Source organism: Lepidochelys olivacea, assembly GCF_965140295.1.
Source record: "Lepidochelys olivacea isolate rLepOli2 genome assembly, chromosome: 21".
NCBI lineage: Eukaryota > Metazoa > Chordata > Testudines > Cheloniidae > Lepidochelys > Lepidochelys olivacea.
Genome location: NC_140431.1, coordinates 14,306,976 through 14,322,465, shown reverse-complemented (window position 1 = coordinate 14,322,465; position 15,490 = coordinate 14,306,976). Strand labels below are relative to the sequence as shown.

Below are 15,490 nucleotides of genomic sequence, written 5' to 3'. Positions count from 1 at the left end.
CATTGGCTCCAGTGGAAGTAGAAACTTGGGGAGGGTTTTCTTTCTTCAAAAAATATAGGAAATTCCATTAAAAATGTGTTAAGGTATCACAGTAAAGCACTTGAAATCCAGGAAACACCAAAGCTGAGTTTACCCATGAAACCTGAACTCTGTCCCCTTGTGGGTCTTCCTTATAATACAGTCTTCAATGACGTGATTACAAACCAGTAATTTGACAGGACCCCTGCCCCATTCAGGTATGAATACTGGATGATGAGCAGTGAATTACACACAGTGGTAACATTTAATTAATTGCAGTGTGACAAAGTTCTTCCTCTGCTTTGGTGGGTCCTGCGCTTATTGGCAGATTTGCTTGCCTCAGAGATTCACGGCAGCCCTCAGTTTGGTCACTTTTGCTTGTGGCTCAAAGCCGCTGTTCACTCAGCTAACCTCATCACTGACCAGCATGGGGGAAAAGGAGGAGAACAATCCCCGCAGTCTCTGCTGATCCACCTAGTGGGTCAGGGGGACAGGCCAGAGACTTTCCCCTCAGATGGGACCCACAGTCCAGGTCAACTCCTCTTGTATCCAGTGGGGAGTGGGGGTTATGAGAGGAACCCAGGCCCGCCCTCTACTCCGGGTCCCAGCCCAGGGCCCTCTGGATCACAGCTGTCTACAGTGTTTCGTGTAACACCTGTGTGACAGCTACAACTCCCTGGGCTACTTCCCCAATGGACTCCTCCAGCACCTTCTTTATCCTCACCACAGGACCTTCCTCCTGATGCCAGATAACATTTGTACCCCTCAGTCCTCTAGCAGCACACCCTCTCACTCTCAGCTCCTTGTGCACCCCTCCCTGACTGAAGTGAGGTCCTTTTTAAACTAGGTGCCCTGATTAGCCTGCCTGTCTTAATTGATTCTAGCAGCTTCTTAATTGGCTCTAGGTGTCCTAATTAGCATGCTTGCCTTAATTGGTTCCAGCAAGTTCCTGATTGTTCTGGAACTGCCCCTGTTACCTTACCCAGGGGAAAGGGAACTGCTTAATCTGGGGCTAATGTAGCTGCCTTCTATCACTCTCCTGTAGCCATCTGCTCCGACCTTGTCACTGCCGGTTTACATACTTTTTAATATTTATTTGCTAAAGGGTAACCTTAACTTTGGAGCATATTGCATCAAACAGTTTTTAAAATTATTTCAGCACAGTAACCTTAGATAACTACAACAAACAGTTGTTAGTATGTGCTTAATTTACCTTGATGATAAAACCATTGAAATGATATACAATTTAATGTAAACACTTTTTTTTTTCTTGATATACAGATAATTTTGGACCTGGAACAGGATTTGACTAAAAAAAGAAAAGCAAAACTCTCACCAGTGCCAGAAAATGGAAAGAGAAGGAAAATGACGGTCAAATCAGCCATAAATCCAAGCGTGGAAAACAACAGCACCGGTTCTGTAATACTTAACAAGCGTATTTCATCCACACCAGTCTTATCACAGCAGAAAAATTCCACAGGCTCTATCGGATCTTCTCTAGGGAGGAACTCTGAGCAAGACCCATGTGTTCAAGATAACCAAGTTCAAGACACCTGCTGTTCAGCTTTAGTTTTTTCTGAAGATGATGTTTCGACTAGTGAAAGTTCCTTTCGAGAAGATGCTTTCCCTTTGACTCCACCAGACTTGGATGAAACAATCAGGGATGAAAAAATAAAACGACTGAAACGGCTATTAAGAGAACGAGAGGCAGCACTGGAAGAAATTCGTAAAAAGATGCAGCAGACCTGAAAAATCTAACTAGTAATCTGGACCGTATTCATTCTGACTCCCTTGACATTGGTGATTCAAACGAGATTAATTTGGTTCAGTGCCGCTGAACGTTTAAAATGAACATATAATCTAATTTTCTGGTATTCACAGGACATTAATGGGAGCTAAAATGCATGTATATAGAGGAGAGTAGATTCCAGGAATAAGGAACGTAAGAACTGGGTTGTCCAGAATTCTACTTTTGGGGAGCCCATGTGTGTCAAAGAATTTAGTGTGCAGAAGATATGCTACTTTAATTTTCAGTGCGGTGTATTCTCTAGCCTTTAGAGTGAGAGCTTTCTGTACTAGTGCTAGAAAATTCTCGTGCTTTGGAATTTCAAGACCTGTTTTTTGGAAATGAAATGTGAATTGCAAACCTCAACTGTAGATTTTTTTTTATTATTATTTTTACTGCATGCTGACTTGTGAATTACAGGAAATAAACTATAACATTACATTGTTTCAAAACTTTAGTGGTTAGTGTTTAAATAAAGATGATTTGATCTGGGCATTAGATTTTATACAATAAAAATTGTACAACAAAAAAGGGGGTGATTTTATTTATGGAGACCATTGTACATGTCTGAAGAAAGAGCAAGATATAGATGGCATAGCAAACTATACTATTGGCTACTGTTGGGATTAATGCATATGCAGATCTTTTAGTGTTATTGTTATAAGAAATATAGGGCATTTGTCAGCTTGGTATCGGAGTGTCTTTTACAAGATTACATTGAGAGAGCATACACTTTGCTTTCTTACTGCCTGCAGTTTTCAATCTGGCCCATTATTCAGGAAATCATTTAGCACAAGGACTGTTGTAATTTCCTGCTGCCGTCCAATCCCCTCCCCATTGGGGCATGTGGAAGGAGGGGAGAAAATGTGACTCAGGTTAACCTCAGTCACAGCCCTGGGCTACACTAGGAGTTGAGGTCAAATTTAGCAGTGTTAAATGGATTTAACCCTGCAGCCGTCCACATGATGAAGCCCTTTTTTTTGATGTAAAGGGCTCTTAAAATCGCTGTCCTTACTCCACCCCCGACAAGGGGATTAGCGCTGAAATCGGCCTTGCCCGGTCGAATTTGAGGTACTGTGGATGCAGTTAGACGGTATTGGCCCCCAGGAGCTATCCCAGAGTGCTCCATTGTGACTGCTCTGGACAGCACTCTCAACTCAGATGCACTGGCCAGGTAGACAGGAAAAGGCCCGCAAACTTTTGAATTTCAATTTCCTGTTTGGCCAGAACGGCAAGCTGCAGGTGAGTGCAGAGCTCATCAGCAGAGATGACCATGATGGAGTCCCAGAATTGCAGAAGAGCTCCAGCATGGACTGAACGGGAGGTACGGGATCGGATCACTGTATGGGGAGAGGAATCCATGGTATCAGAACTCCGTTCCAGTTTTCGAAATGTCAAAAGATTTGTCAAAATCTCCCAGGTCATGAAGGACAGAGGCCATAACAGGGACCTGAAGCAGTGCCGCATGAATCTTAAGGAGCTGAGGCAAGCCTACCAGAAAACCAGAGAGGCAAACGGCCGCTCCGGGCCAGAGCCCCAAACATGCCGCTTCTGTGATGAGCTGCATGCCATTTTAGGGGTTTCAGCCACCACTACCCCAGCCGTGTTGTTTGAGTCCTTCAATGGAGATGAAGGCAACACGGAAGCAGGTTTTGGGGATGAAGAAGATGATGATGATGAGATTGTAGATAGCTCACAGCAAGCAAGCAGAGAAACTGGTTTTCCCGACAGCCAGGAACTGTTTCTCACCCTGGACCTGGAGCCAATACCCCCCGAACCCACCCAAGGCTGCCTCCTGGACCCGCCAGGCGGAGAAGGAACCTCTGGTGAGTGTACCTTTTAAAATACTGTACATGGTTTAAAAGCAAGTACGTTTAATGATTAATTTGCCCTGGCATTTGTGGCTCTCCTGGATGTACTCCCAAAGCCTTTGCAAAAGGTTTCTGGGGAGGGCAGCCTTATTCCGTCCACCATGGTAGGACACTTTACCACTCCAGGCCAGTAGCATGTACTTGGGAATCATTGTAGAACAAAGCATTGCAGTGAATGTTTGCTGGCATTCAAACAACATCGGTTCTTTATCTCACTGTGTTATCCTCAGGAGAGTGATATCATTCATGGTCTCCTGGTTGAAATAGGGTGCTTTTCTTAAGTGGACATTCAGAGGTGCCCGTTCCTGCTGGGCTGTTTGCCTGTGGCTGAATAGAAATGTTCCCCGCTGTTAGCCACATGAAGCGGGGAGGGGCTAGCCATGTGGTGGGGGGAGGCAAAATGCGACCTTGGAACGAAAGCACATGTGATATGTATGTAATGTTAACAGCAAGGTTTACCATGAAAGAGTGTACCCATTGTTCTTAAATACCACTGTCCCTTTTTTTCTCCTCCACCACCTGCATGTGTATTAAGGATCACAGGATCTTCTCCTTCCCAGAGGCTAGTGAAGATTAGAAGGTGAAAAAAACGCACTCGTGATGAAATGTTCTCTGAGCTCATGCTGTCCTCCCACGCTGACAGAGCACAGACGAATGCATGGAGGCAGACAATGTCAGAGTGCAGGAAAGCACAAAATGACCGGGAGGAGAGGTGGCAGGCTGAAGAGAGGGCTGAAGCTGAAAGGTGGCAGTAGCGTGATGAGAGGAGGCAGGATTCAATGCTGAGGCTGCTGGAGGATCAAACTAATATGCTCCAGCATATGGTTGAGCTGCAGGAAAGGCAGCTGGAGCACAGACTGCTGCTACAGCCCCTGTGTAACCACTGCCCTCCTCCCCAAGTTCCTTAGCCTCCTCACCTAGACATCCAAGAACGCAGTGGGGGGGGGCCTCCGGCCACCCAGCCACTCCACCCCGGAGGATTGCCCAAGCAACAGAAGGCTGGCATTCGATAAGTTTTAAAGTTTAAAACTTCTAAAGTGCTGTGTGGCCTTGTCCTTCCCTCCTCCACCACCCCTCCCGGGCTACCTTGGAAGTTATCCTCCTATTTGTGTGATGAATTAATAAAGAATGCATGAATTTGAAGCAACAAGGGAAGGTCATGCCTGACTAATCTAATCGCCTTCTATGATGAGATTACTGGTTCTGCGGATGAAGGGAAAGCAGTGGATGTATTGTATCTTGACTTTAGCAAAGCTTTTGACACGGTCTCCCACAGTATTCTTGTCAGCAAGTTAAAGAAGTATGGGCTGGATGAATGCACTATAAGGTGGGTAGAAAGTTGGCTAGATTGTCGGGCTCACCGGGTAGTCATCAATGGCTCCATGTCTAGTTGGCAGCCGGTGTCAAGTGGAGTGCCCCAGGGGTCGGTCCTGGGGCCGGTTTTGTTCAATATCTTCATTAATGATCTGGAGGATGGTGTGGATTGCACCCTCAGCAAGTTTGCGGATGACACTAAACTGGAAGGAGTGGTAGATAGGCTGGAGGGCAGGGATAGGATTCAGAGGGACCTAGACAAATTGGAGGATTGGGCCAAAAGAAATCTGATGAGGTTCAATAAGGATAAGTGCAGGGTCCTGCACTTAGGACGTAAGAACCCAATGCACAGCTACAGACTAGGGACCAAATGGCTAGGCAACAGTTCTGCGGAAAAGGACCTAGAGGTTACAGTGGATGAGAAGCTGGATATGAGCCAGTAGTGTGCCCTTGTTGCCAAGAAGGCCAATGGCATTTTGGGATGTATAAGTAGGGGCATAGCGAGCAGATCGAGGGACGTGATCGTCCCCCTCTATTCGACATTGGTGAGGCCTCATCTGGAGTACTGTGTCCAGTTTTGGGCCCCACACTACAAGAAGGATGTGGATAAATTGGAGAGAGTCCAGCGAAGGGCAACAAAAATGATTAGGGGTCTGGAACACCTGAGTTATGAGGAGAGGCTGAGGGAACTGGGATTGTTTAGTCTGCAGAAGAGAAGAATGAGGGGGGATTTGATAGCTGCTTTCAACTACCTGAGAGGTAGTTCCAGAGAGGATGGTTCTAGACTATTCTCAGTGGTGGAAGAGGACAGGACAAGGAGTAATGGTCTCAAGTTGCAGTGGGGGAGGTTTAGGTTGGATATTAGGAAAAACTTTTTCACTAAGAGGGTGGGGAAACACTGGAATGCGTTGCCTAGGGAGGTGGTGGAATCTCCTTCCTTAGAAGTTTTTAAGGTCAGGCTTGACAAAGCCCTGGCTGGGATGATTTAATTGGGGATGGGTCCTGCTTTTGAGCAGGGGCTTGGACTAGATGACCTCCTGACGTCCCTTCCAACCCTGATATTCTGTGATTCTATGATTCTATTGCCTCTGCAAGCGGTGATTGAAGGGAGGCGGGGAGGGTGGTTAGCTTACAGGGAAGTAGAGTGAACCAAGGGGCGGGGGTTTTCTTCAAGGAGAAACAAACAGAACTTTCACACTTTAGCCTGGCCAGTCATGAAACTGGTTTTCAAAGCTTCTCTGATGCGCACCGCGCCCTCCTGTGCTCTTATAACCGCCGTGGTGTCTGGCTGCGCGTAATCAGCGGCCAGGCGATTTACCTCAACCTCCCACCCCGCCATAAATGTCTTCCCCCTTACTCTCACATATATTGTGGAGCACACAACAAGCAGTAATAACAGTGGAAATATTGGTTTCGCTGAGGTCTAACCAAGTCAGTAAACTGCGCCAGCGCGCTTTTAAATGTCCAAATGCACATTCTACCACCATTCTGCACTTGCTCAGCCTGTAGTTGAACAGCTCTTGAGTACTGTCCAGGGTGCCTGTGTATGGCTTCATGAGCCATGGCATGAAGGGGTAGGCTGGGTCCCCACAGATAACTATAGGCATTTCAACATCCCCAACGGTTATTTTCTGGTCTGGGAATAAAGTCCCTTCCTGCAGCTTTTGAAACAGACTAGAGTTCCTGAAGATGCGAGCGTCACGTACCTTTCCCGGCCATCCCACATTGATGTTGGTGAAACGTCCCTTGTGATCCACCAGTGCTTGCAGCACTATTGAAAAGTAACCCTTGCGGTTTATGTACTCGCTGGCTTGGTGCTCCAGTGCCAAGATAGGGATATGGGTTCTGTCTATGGCCCCACCACAGTTAGGCAATCTCATTGCAGCAAAGCCATCCACTATGATCTGCACATTTCCCAGGGTCACTATCCTTGATATCAGCAGATCTTTGATTGTGTTGGCTACTTGCATCACAGCAGCCCCCACAGTAGATTTGCCCACTCCAAATTGATTCCCAACTGACCGGTAGCTGTCTGGCGTTGCAAGCTTCCACAGGGCTATTGCCACTCGCTTCTCAGCTGCGAGGGCTGCTCTCATCTTGGTATTTATGCCCTTCAGGGCAGGGGAAAGCAAGTCACAAAGTTTCATGAAAGTGCCCTTATGCATGGGAAAGTTTCGCAGCCACTGGGAATCATCCCAGACCCGCAACACTATGCGGTCCCACGAGTCTGTGCTTGTTTCCTGGGCCCAGAATCAGTGTTCCACCACATGAACCTGCCCCATTAGCACCATGATGCCTGCATTGCCAGGGCCCGTGCTTTGAGAGAAGTCTGTGTCCATGTCCTCATCACTCTTGTCACCGCGCTGATGTTGCCTACTCACCCGATGTTGCTTTGCCAGGTTCTGGTGCTGCATATACTGCTGCATGTGGTGTTTAATGTGCTCCTAATTGCCAAAGTGATCTGAGTGGGCTCCATGCTTGCCGTGGTATGGTGTCTGCACAGAAAAAAGGCGTGGAATGATTGTCTGCCATTGATCTCATGGAGGGAGGGACGACTGACGACATGGCTTACAGGGTTGTCTTACAGGGAATTAAAATCAACAAAAGGGGTGGCTTTACATCAAGGAGAAACAAAAACAACTGTCACCCAGAATGGCCCCCTCAAGGATTGAACTCAAAACCCTGGGTTTAGCAGGCCAATGCTCAACCCACTAAGCTATTCCTCCCTCTGGTATTTCAGGCAGGACTGAATCTCCATTAAAGTTTTCAAGGTGCCCCTGACAGACCTCACCAAAATGATTGTCCGCCGTTGATTTCACGGAGGGAGGGAGGAGCAAATGAATGCAAAACAAATCTGGTCTATTTCTTGTTTTGATCCACTCCATTTATCTTTTACATCTTTGGCTGGCAGCAGATGGTGCAGTAGGACTGCAAACCATCCTCATCTCCTGGCTGCTCGGTAGAAGATGGTACAATAGGACTGCCTGCAGAACTAAAGAGAATGACCTGGTCGAGTCACTCCTATTTCAGTCCCTGCGCCCATGTCTGCCCAGGTGCTCCTGACCGACCTTACCGAGGCGGCTAGGAACGCCTCGTACATGATGAGGATGGTTTTCAAGCCTACTGCACCGTCTGCTGCCACAAGGCAATGAGTTGCTGCTGCTGTGTAGCAATGCAGTACCATGTCTGCCAGAACCCAGGAGACATACAGTGACAGTGAGCTGAGCGGGCTCCATGCTTGCCGTGGTATGGAGTCTGCACAGGTAACTCAGGAAAAAAGGCGCAAAACGTTTGTCTGCCGTTGCTTTTATCAGAGGGAGGGAGGGAGGGCTTGATGACGTACCCAGAACCACCCGCGACAATGTTTTTTGCCCCATCAGGCGTTGGGATCTCAACCCAGAATTCCAATGGGCAGCGGAGACTGCAGGAACTGTGGGATAGCTACCCACAGTGCAACACTCCAGAAGTTGACGCTAGCCTCGGTACTGTGGAAGCACTCCGCCGAGTTAATGCACTTAATGCACTTAGAGCATTTTCTGTGGGGACACACACAATTGACTATATATAAATGATTTCTAAAAAACCGACTTCTTTAAATTCAAACGAATTTCATAGTGTAGACATACCCACAGTGTATCCTGAAGCTACTTCTGGGTTGGTGCAGTATCTTGTGATACTCTGCTCAGCGCCGTCTCTAAATTAAAAATATAATCCTAAATGCAACAAAGTCCCTCCCTAGTCTATATGCCTATAAGAAATCAATGGCAGAGGCCTGGGCCTACTTCTGAGAAGATTGTACCTCCAGCTTCCTTCTTGAGACCGTGAGCTCAAGCTTTCAGCAAGAATCTTGTCCAGCATACAAGTGAAGTGAGGGCTCATGGGCCAAAAGAAGACTGACTTCAGAATGGGAGCCTGCAAGGCCAGGCTTGAACTGTGGGGAAAAAAGCAGTGGTACTTCCAAACTCAAACTGCAAGCCAAACTCTGTCCAGTTGAGACACCAAAGTGAGGTGGTTGACTGTACAGATGTTCATATTCATATGTGCTCTGGTGGGATTGGCTTTCCCTTCTTGGGGTCCAGATTCAATGCTGGGCTCTGAAATTCACTCCCTCTTGGGAGGGGTTCTGTTGTTCTCTTTTTCACTCCTCCTCCCTTTTGGCTCCACAGGTTAGACTGGGGAAAGTGTGGGTAACTTCACAAGTATCACCTGTTTGGGGCACCTAAATGAGAGGCTGCTCACCATAGACAGTCCATGTGTTTATCCTGCTGCATTTTTAGATACTCTGATCAGCCGTTACCTGAGTTGACAAATTAACATATTTGGACCTCAGAGTTAAACCCCAATCCCTTGCTGAGGGGTGAATAGAATGGTACGCCCTACCCAGAGCAATTGTTTTGATCTCTCTGCAAACTCAGCCAGACATCGCTACATCAGTTTCTTTCTAGTCAGGTTGTCAGTGATTTCTTTGCAACCATTACAGTGGAGACTGAAAAAAACCAAACGAGATAAGATTCCGGAAAGCAAGATTATGTCATAACATTAAAACAGGAAGGTCGTCAAGACTTAGAGTAAAGGCATCTGCATCTCATTGATTTTCAGTGGGACTAAGGATCTTATAAAAAATTTTACTTAAAATGTTAATAGACTGTAAGAGTTGTAATCTAAAGCCAGAACGGGCCATTTTTGATCATCTTGTTACCCAACTTCCAAATATTTAAGAAATTGCCATTGTTTGAAAGCTGTGCATGATCCTGCCACAGTTAAGCAGGTAGAGAAGGAAATAGCAACAAATAATATATTTAATGATGATTTCTCTCAAAGCAAAGATACTGGGTGATTGTATTGATTTTTAGATGTGCTCTCTGCTCAGCAAGCACTTTCTACTTACAAATAGCCGGTGTTGGCATTTGGCTTGTCTGTGTTCTTTTAACGTACTGTCCAGCTCTGTACAGATAGCTGGTTCAGCAGGCCTCGGGAGTATTACCCTGTGTGGTGAAGTACTGAGGCTGGAATGTCGTTGCCTTAGTAATGCCATTCAGGCCGTCCAGTGCTTCGGTTCTTGGAGCAGATAAGGCAGCCTGCACATTCAGCGGGCCTCGCTGTTTCTCATAAAGAAGGACCACGGACACGGTTCAGTGACAAAGGCACTCGGCAAGGTTTATTGGCGTCAAAACACAGTCCTACCACCCTGGCTCCGTGGTTACACATGTGCTAACACATGAGTGTCCTGTGGCAAGGAACAGCTCAGTTCGCGGTGGGACTTTCTGCTGCCCCCTCGGCCGAACAAAGAACTAAGGTGAAGTACCCCAACATTTATAGGTTAAAGCAAACAACTAACATACACCACCTTACGTATTTCATGACATCCGTTTACCACCGATGTGTTGCTTGAATCTTCTTTGAGAATTGTATATTATTTGTATTGCCATAGCTCCTGGGAGCCCCAGTCATGGAGCAGGACCCAATTGTGCTAGGTACTGTACAAGCACAGAATAAAAAAAGACAGCCTCTGCCCCCAAAGAGCATCAATATAGAATATGTTTCCAGACTTTGTTAGCATGGAAGAAAGCCTGTGTAGGGAGAGAGAGTTTGTAGAATGCAAAGTACATACAGGAGTGGTTGTTCCATGGGGAACATTCATACAGGAGTGCATATAGGGGCAGATATCTAATGGGAGAGTGTGTATACAGGGCAGACATCCCATAGGGTAAGCCTGGGTAGGGGAAGCAGGTCAACAACAGAGTATGCATAGGAGGGTACATTTATTATAGGGAAAGTTTACATTTGGGGACGAGTGTTGCATGAGCCACCATGGGTGGAGTGAGTGTGTGGGAGCAGACATCTCAAGGGAGAATGGGCATTGGAGCGTGTATCTCATGGAAGGGTATGCATTATGGGAAGGGTTTTGTGTACTGACGCAGGTAAGTCGGGCCAGGCATGGCATGGGGGGAGCATGCATACAGAGGTGGGCACCTCAGGGGCACCCTGGCACAATGGATTGTGTGGTGTGGGGATAGATGTGTGAGAGGCCCAGATGGAGCAGGTGAATCTTAAGGGGCAATGCCTTTGAGACTCAGTGTCTCGTGTGGGGGAGTGTGTAAGAAGTGTAGGTGCCTCATGGGGAAGGCACAGCACAGTGGATGTTTCAGGGGAGGAATAGTTTCTCTGGGAGGGGGAAACCATGCATGTGGATCCCCTTGTCTCACAAGGGGAAAGCAGGTAGGGCTGTCTCCTGCAGGGTGTTCATGGAAAAGTGTGAGAACAATGTCTGAGGGGAATGTGCTTGGGTGAGCCCATGTGAGCAATAATGGGAGGGTGGACTTCTCCCACGGGAAACGTGTGTGGGTGGAGGATTCTCATGGCGGCATGTGCATGGGATAGGCACGCAAGGAGGAAGGGGTCTCTTGTCTGGTGCGGCAACCGGCAATTCCCATGTGCTCATGGCGGACGTCACTCCTGGCTTCCCCCAATACTGACTGATTTCTGGACGGATACTCTCCTCTGACTCACCTTTTCTGTGAACATTCAGATGGGGATTCTGAAACCTAGAGGGTCCTCCTCTGGTGATAGGGATTCTGGGTAGAAAGCCTTATAACCCGCTAAGAAGAGGCCCTTTGTTGTTCCTCTTTCCAGACTACCTTTCCCCCCAGCACAGGGGATTCATTATGGCTGAAGTCTCTTCCTGTTACAGCAGAAGGTGGGATGGTGAGTGAAAGCAAGGAAGAGAATCCTGGCCATAGGGGGCCTGCGGGAATCAGACCATGTTGGATTGAGCAGGAAGATCCAAAGGGAAGGTTTCCCTGGGGTCTAGCTGTGGAAAACAGGCACTGGAAAAGCCACCTGGAAAAGAGGGGGAAGATCTACTCACAGTGAAAGTTGTTCCAGGAAATGCAGAGGGATCAGTGTCTGCTGGAGGGGAAACCCCATCAATGCACTGAATGTGAGAGAACCTCCCCTCTAGTCTCAGCACCTCCCTCTGGAATAGAAGCCAGGGGTATGGGCTTGTGCAGCTCTCTCCTGATTGCTTGAGGCCTGGGAGCAGTGGTAGTGGCTGGGACAGTCTGTACGGCAGGGAATTACTGCTGGGATCCCGGGCTGGAGGGATTGTTCATTTAAGGATCGTCTGGTGGGAAGCCTGGGCAGGCTGGATCTGGCTGTCGGGAGGATGAGTGGTTTGGGGATCATTGGGCCAGTGAGTGGTGGGATAGGAGGGGAAATGTGTCTGTCTTTTAAAAACAGAACCATTGTTACAATCAAGACAGAGGGGCAAGTCTCAGTTTGCGTCTAAGTCATAGTTGCAGTGCCTAGAATGTTGGAAACTGCACTCTGGGGAGTTTCTCCTTTCCAGGGAGGTCATGTTGGGTTAGTGTCCAGCCAGCAGAGATACATTTCTCCATCTCCATTCCATTTGCCATCTGGCTTTAGCAGAGACGCCAGATACTCCTATTCATTTGCTCTCACAGGGGCAGGTTCTCTATGGTGCTCCATTCAGGTGACACAAGGGAACAGAGACTGGCCACATCCCCCTTGCTGGGGATTGTCCTCGGGTGGTGGAATCTCCAGCTGGCTCCTACAACACCTTGCAGCCTCCCCGCCCCGCCCCCCCCCCCTCCACTGAAGGCAGTGGGGAGTGGAGGAGGAGGAGACAGAGCATGCTTTGCTATGGCCATGACCAGATGGCAGTCCAGTGAGTGGGCAGTGTGAAAATCAGGGAATTGTAACCAGCTCCTTGAACCAACCCACTGCCGGCTGCACACCGGGAAAGCAGAGAATCTGACTCAGGGATTTTTCTGTGTCTGGGCTTCAAGTTGCTGCTTCTCCATGCTTCTCCCAGACATTTTGTCAATACAGGGGATTTGCAGCATTACAAACAGAAAACAGAATGGTTTGCAAGTGTAGAATTTCTCCAGGATCTGTTGGAAAGGTAAAGTTCCTTTATGGCTGATGTCTTCCAGGTACATTGCCTGGCCCATCCTACAAGACTGGCTTTTTCTAACCAGTGGTGGCCAGAGGAAGGTGTAATGAGCAAGAGCTTATTGGCCTGGACTCACAAGTGTTAAAAGAAGGAATTTGGCTGCCCTATTTGGCTTGGAGACAGAAGGAGACTTCCCAAGGGTGATAATGGCAGTGAACATTCAAAGAGGTGACTTTGATGCTCTACTTATCCACAGAGCCGGAGCAGCTTCTGGGAAATGCTGCTGATCTTACTTTGCCAGCATGAGTCTTTGGAAGAGGTGCTTCCTTCTTCTTCTCTGTCCCCTGTTTCCACTCAGGGCTCTTTGGATGAGAGGTGCCAACTTCCCTGCAGTGAGCGCTCTCATTAAAGGGACATGGCGGAGGCGGGTACAATCTGGCCTATGGCAGTGTGAACAGTTACGTTTTGGATCCCTGGCACATGAGTGCTTGAGATCCATATCCTGGTGAATTTCAGTGTCCTGACCATGAGAGGCACTGCGTGCTGTCATGTAGGGAAACAGTACCCTGTACTACCCTGGAATCAGGAAGGCTAAATCACACCTGGAGTTGCAGCTAACGAGGGATGTTAAGAGTAACAAGAAGGGTTTCTTCAGGTATGTTGGCAATAAGAAGAAGGTCAGGAAAAGTGTGGGACCCTTACTGAATGAGGGAGGCAACCTAGTGACAGAGGATGTGGAAAAGCTAATGTATTCAATGCTTTTTTTGCCTCTGTCTTCATGAACAAGGTCAGCTCCCAGACTACTGCACTGGGCAACACAGCATGGGGAGGAGGCGACCAGCCCTCTGTGGAGAAAGAAGTGGTTCGGGACTATTTAGAAAAACTGGACGTACACAAGTCCATGGGGCCGAGAGTGCTAAAGGAATTGGTGGATGTGATTGCAGAGCCATTGGCCATTATCTTTGAAAACTCATGGCGATTGCAGGAGGTCCCAGATGACTGGAAAAAGGCTAATGTAGTGCCCATCTTTAAAAAAGGGAAGAAGGATGATCCTGGAACTACAGGCTGGTCAGCCTCACCTCAGTCCCCGGAAAAATCATGGAGCAGGTCCTCAAGGAATCTATTCTGAAGCACTTAGAGGAGAGGAAAGTGATCAGGAACAGTCAGCATGGATTCACTAAGGGCAAGTCATGCCTGACTAATCTAATTGCCTTCTATGATGAGATAACTGGTTCTGTGGATGAAGGGAAAGTAGTGGACGTGTTATTCCTTGACTTTAGCAAAGCTTTTGACACGGTCTCCCACAGTATTCTTGTCAGCAAGTTAAAGAAGTATGGGCTGGATGGATGCACTACAAGGTGGGTAGAAAGTTGGCTACATTGTCAGGCTCAACGGGTAGTGATCAATGGCTCCATGTCTAGTTGGCAGCCGGTATCTAGTGGAGTGCCCCAAGGGTCAGTCCTGGGGCCGGTTTTGTTCAATGTCTTCATTAATGATCTGGAGGATGGTGTGGATTGCACCCTCAGCAAGTTTGCGGATGACACTAAACTGGGAGGAGTGGTAGATACGCTGGAGGGTAGGGATAGGATACAGAGGGCCCTAGACAAATTGAAGGATTGGGCCAAAAGAAATCTGATGAGATTCAACAAGGACAAGTGCAGAGTCCTGCACTTAGGACGGAAGAATCCCATGCACCGCTACAGACTAGGGACCGAATGGCTAGGCAGCAGTTCTGCAGAAAAGGACCTAGAGGTTACAGTGGATGAGAAGCTGGATATGAGTCAGCAGTGTGCCCTTGTTGCCAAGAAGGCCAATGGCATTTTGGAATGTATAAGTAGGGGCATAGCGAGCAGATCGAGGGACGTGATCGTCCCCCTCTATTCGACATTGGTGAGGCCTCATCTGGAGTACTGTGTCCAGTTTTGGGCCCCACACTACAAGAAGGATGTGGAAAAATTGGAAAGCGTCCAGCGGAGGGCAACAAAAATGATTAGGGGACTGGAACACATGAGTTATGAGAAGAGGCTGAGGGAACTGGGATTGTTTAGTCTGCAGAAGAGAAGAATGAGGGGGGGATTTGATAGCTGCTTTCAACTACCTGAAAGGGGGTTCCAAAGAGGATGGCTCTAGACTGTTCTCAGTGGTACCAGATGACAGAACAAGGAGTAATGGTCTCAAGTTGCAGTGGGGGATGGTTAGGTAGGGTATTAGGAAAAACTTTTTCACTAGGAGGGTGGTGAAACGCTGGAATGCGTTACCTAGGGAGGTGGTGGCATCTCCTTCCTTAGAAGTTTTTAAGGTCAGGCTTGACAAAGCCCTGGCTGAGATGATTTAGTTGGGGCTTGGTCCTGCTTTGAGCAGGGGGTTGGACTAGATGACCTCCTGAGGTCCCTTCCAACCCTGATATTCTGTGATTCTAAGCCCTGGTCTACACTAGGACTTTAGGTCGAATTTAGCAACGTTAAATCGATTTAAACCTGCACCCGTCCACACAGTGAAGCCCTTTATTTCGACTTAAAGGGCTCTTAAAATCGATTTCCTTACTCCACCCCTGACAAGTGGATTAGCGCTTAAATCGACATTCCC

General features: G+C 47.8%; 1 protein-coding gene across 1 annotated transcript in view; it reads left to right on the top strand.

The window, feature by feature from the left end:
* The window catches only part of LRIF1 (ligand dependent nuclear receptor interacting factor 1), a gene marked incomplete at its 5' end in the record, with an annotated part of 29,500 nt that extends 27,240 nt beyond the window's left edge, over window positions 1-2,260 (top strand). The window contains one exon of the mRNA XM_084611586.1: window positions 1,300-2,260. Coding sequence (XP_084467712.1) covers window positions 1,300-1,767 — 468 coding nt within the window. The 3' untranslated portion in view covers window positions 1,768-2,260. The remainder of the gene's footprint in view (window positions 1-1,299) is intronic.
* Window positions 2,261-15,490: the final 13,230 nt, after the last annotated feature.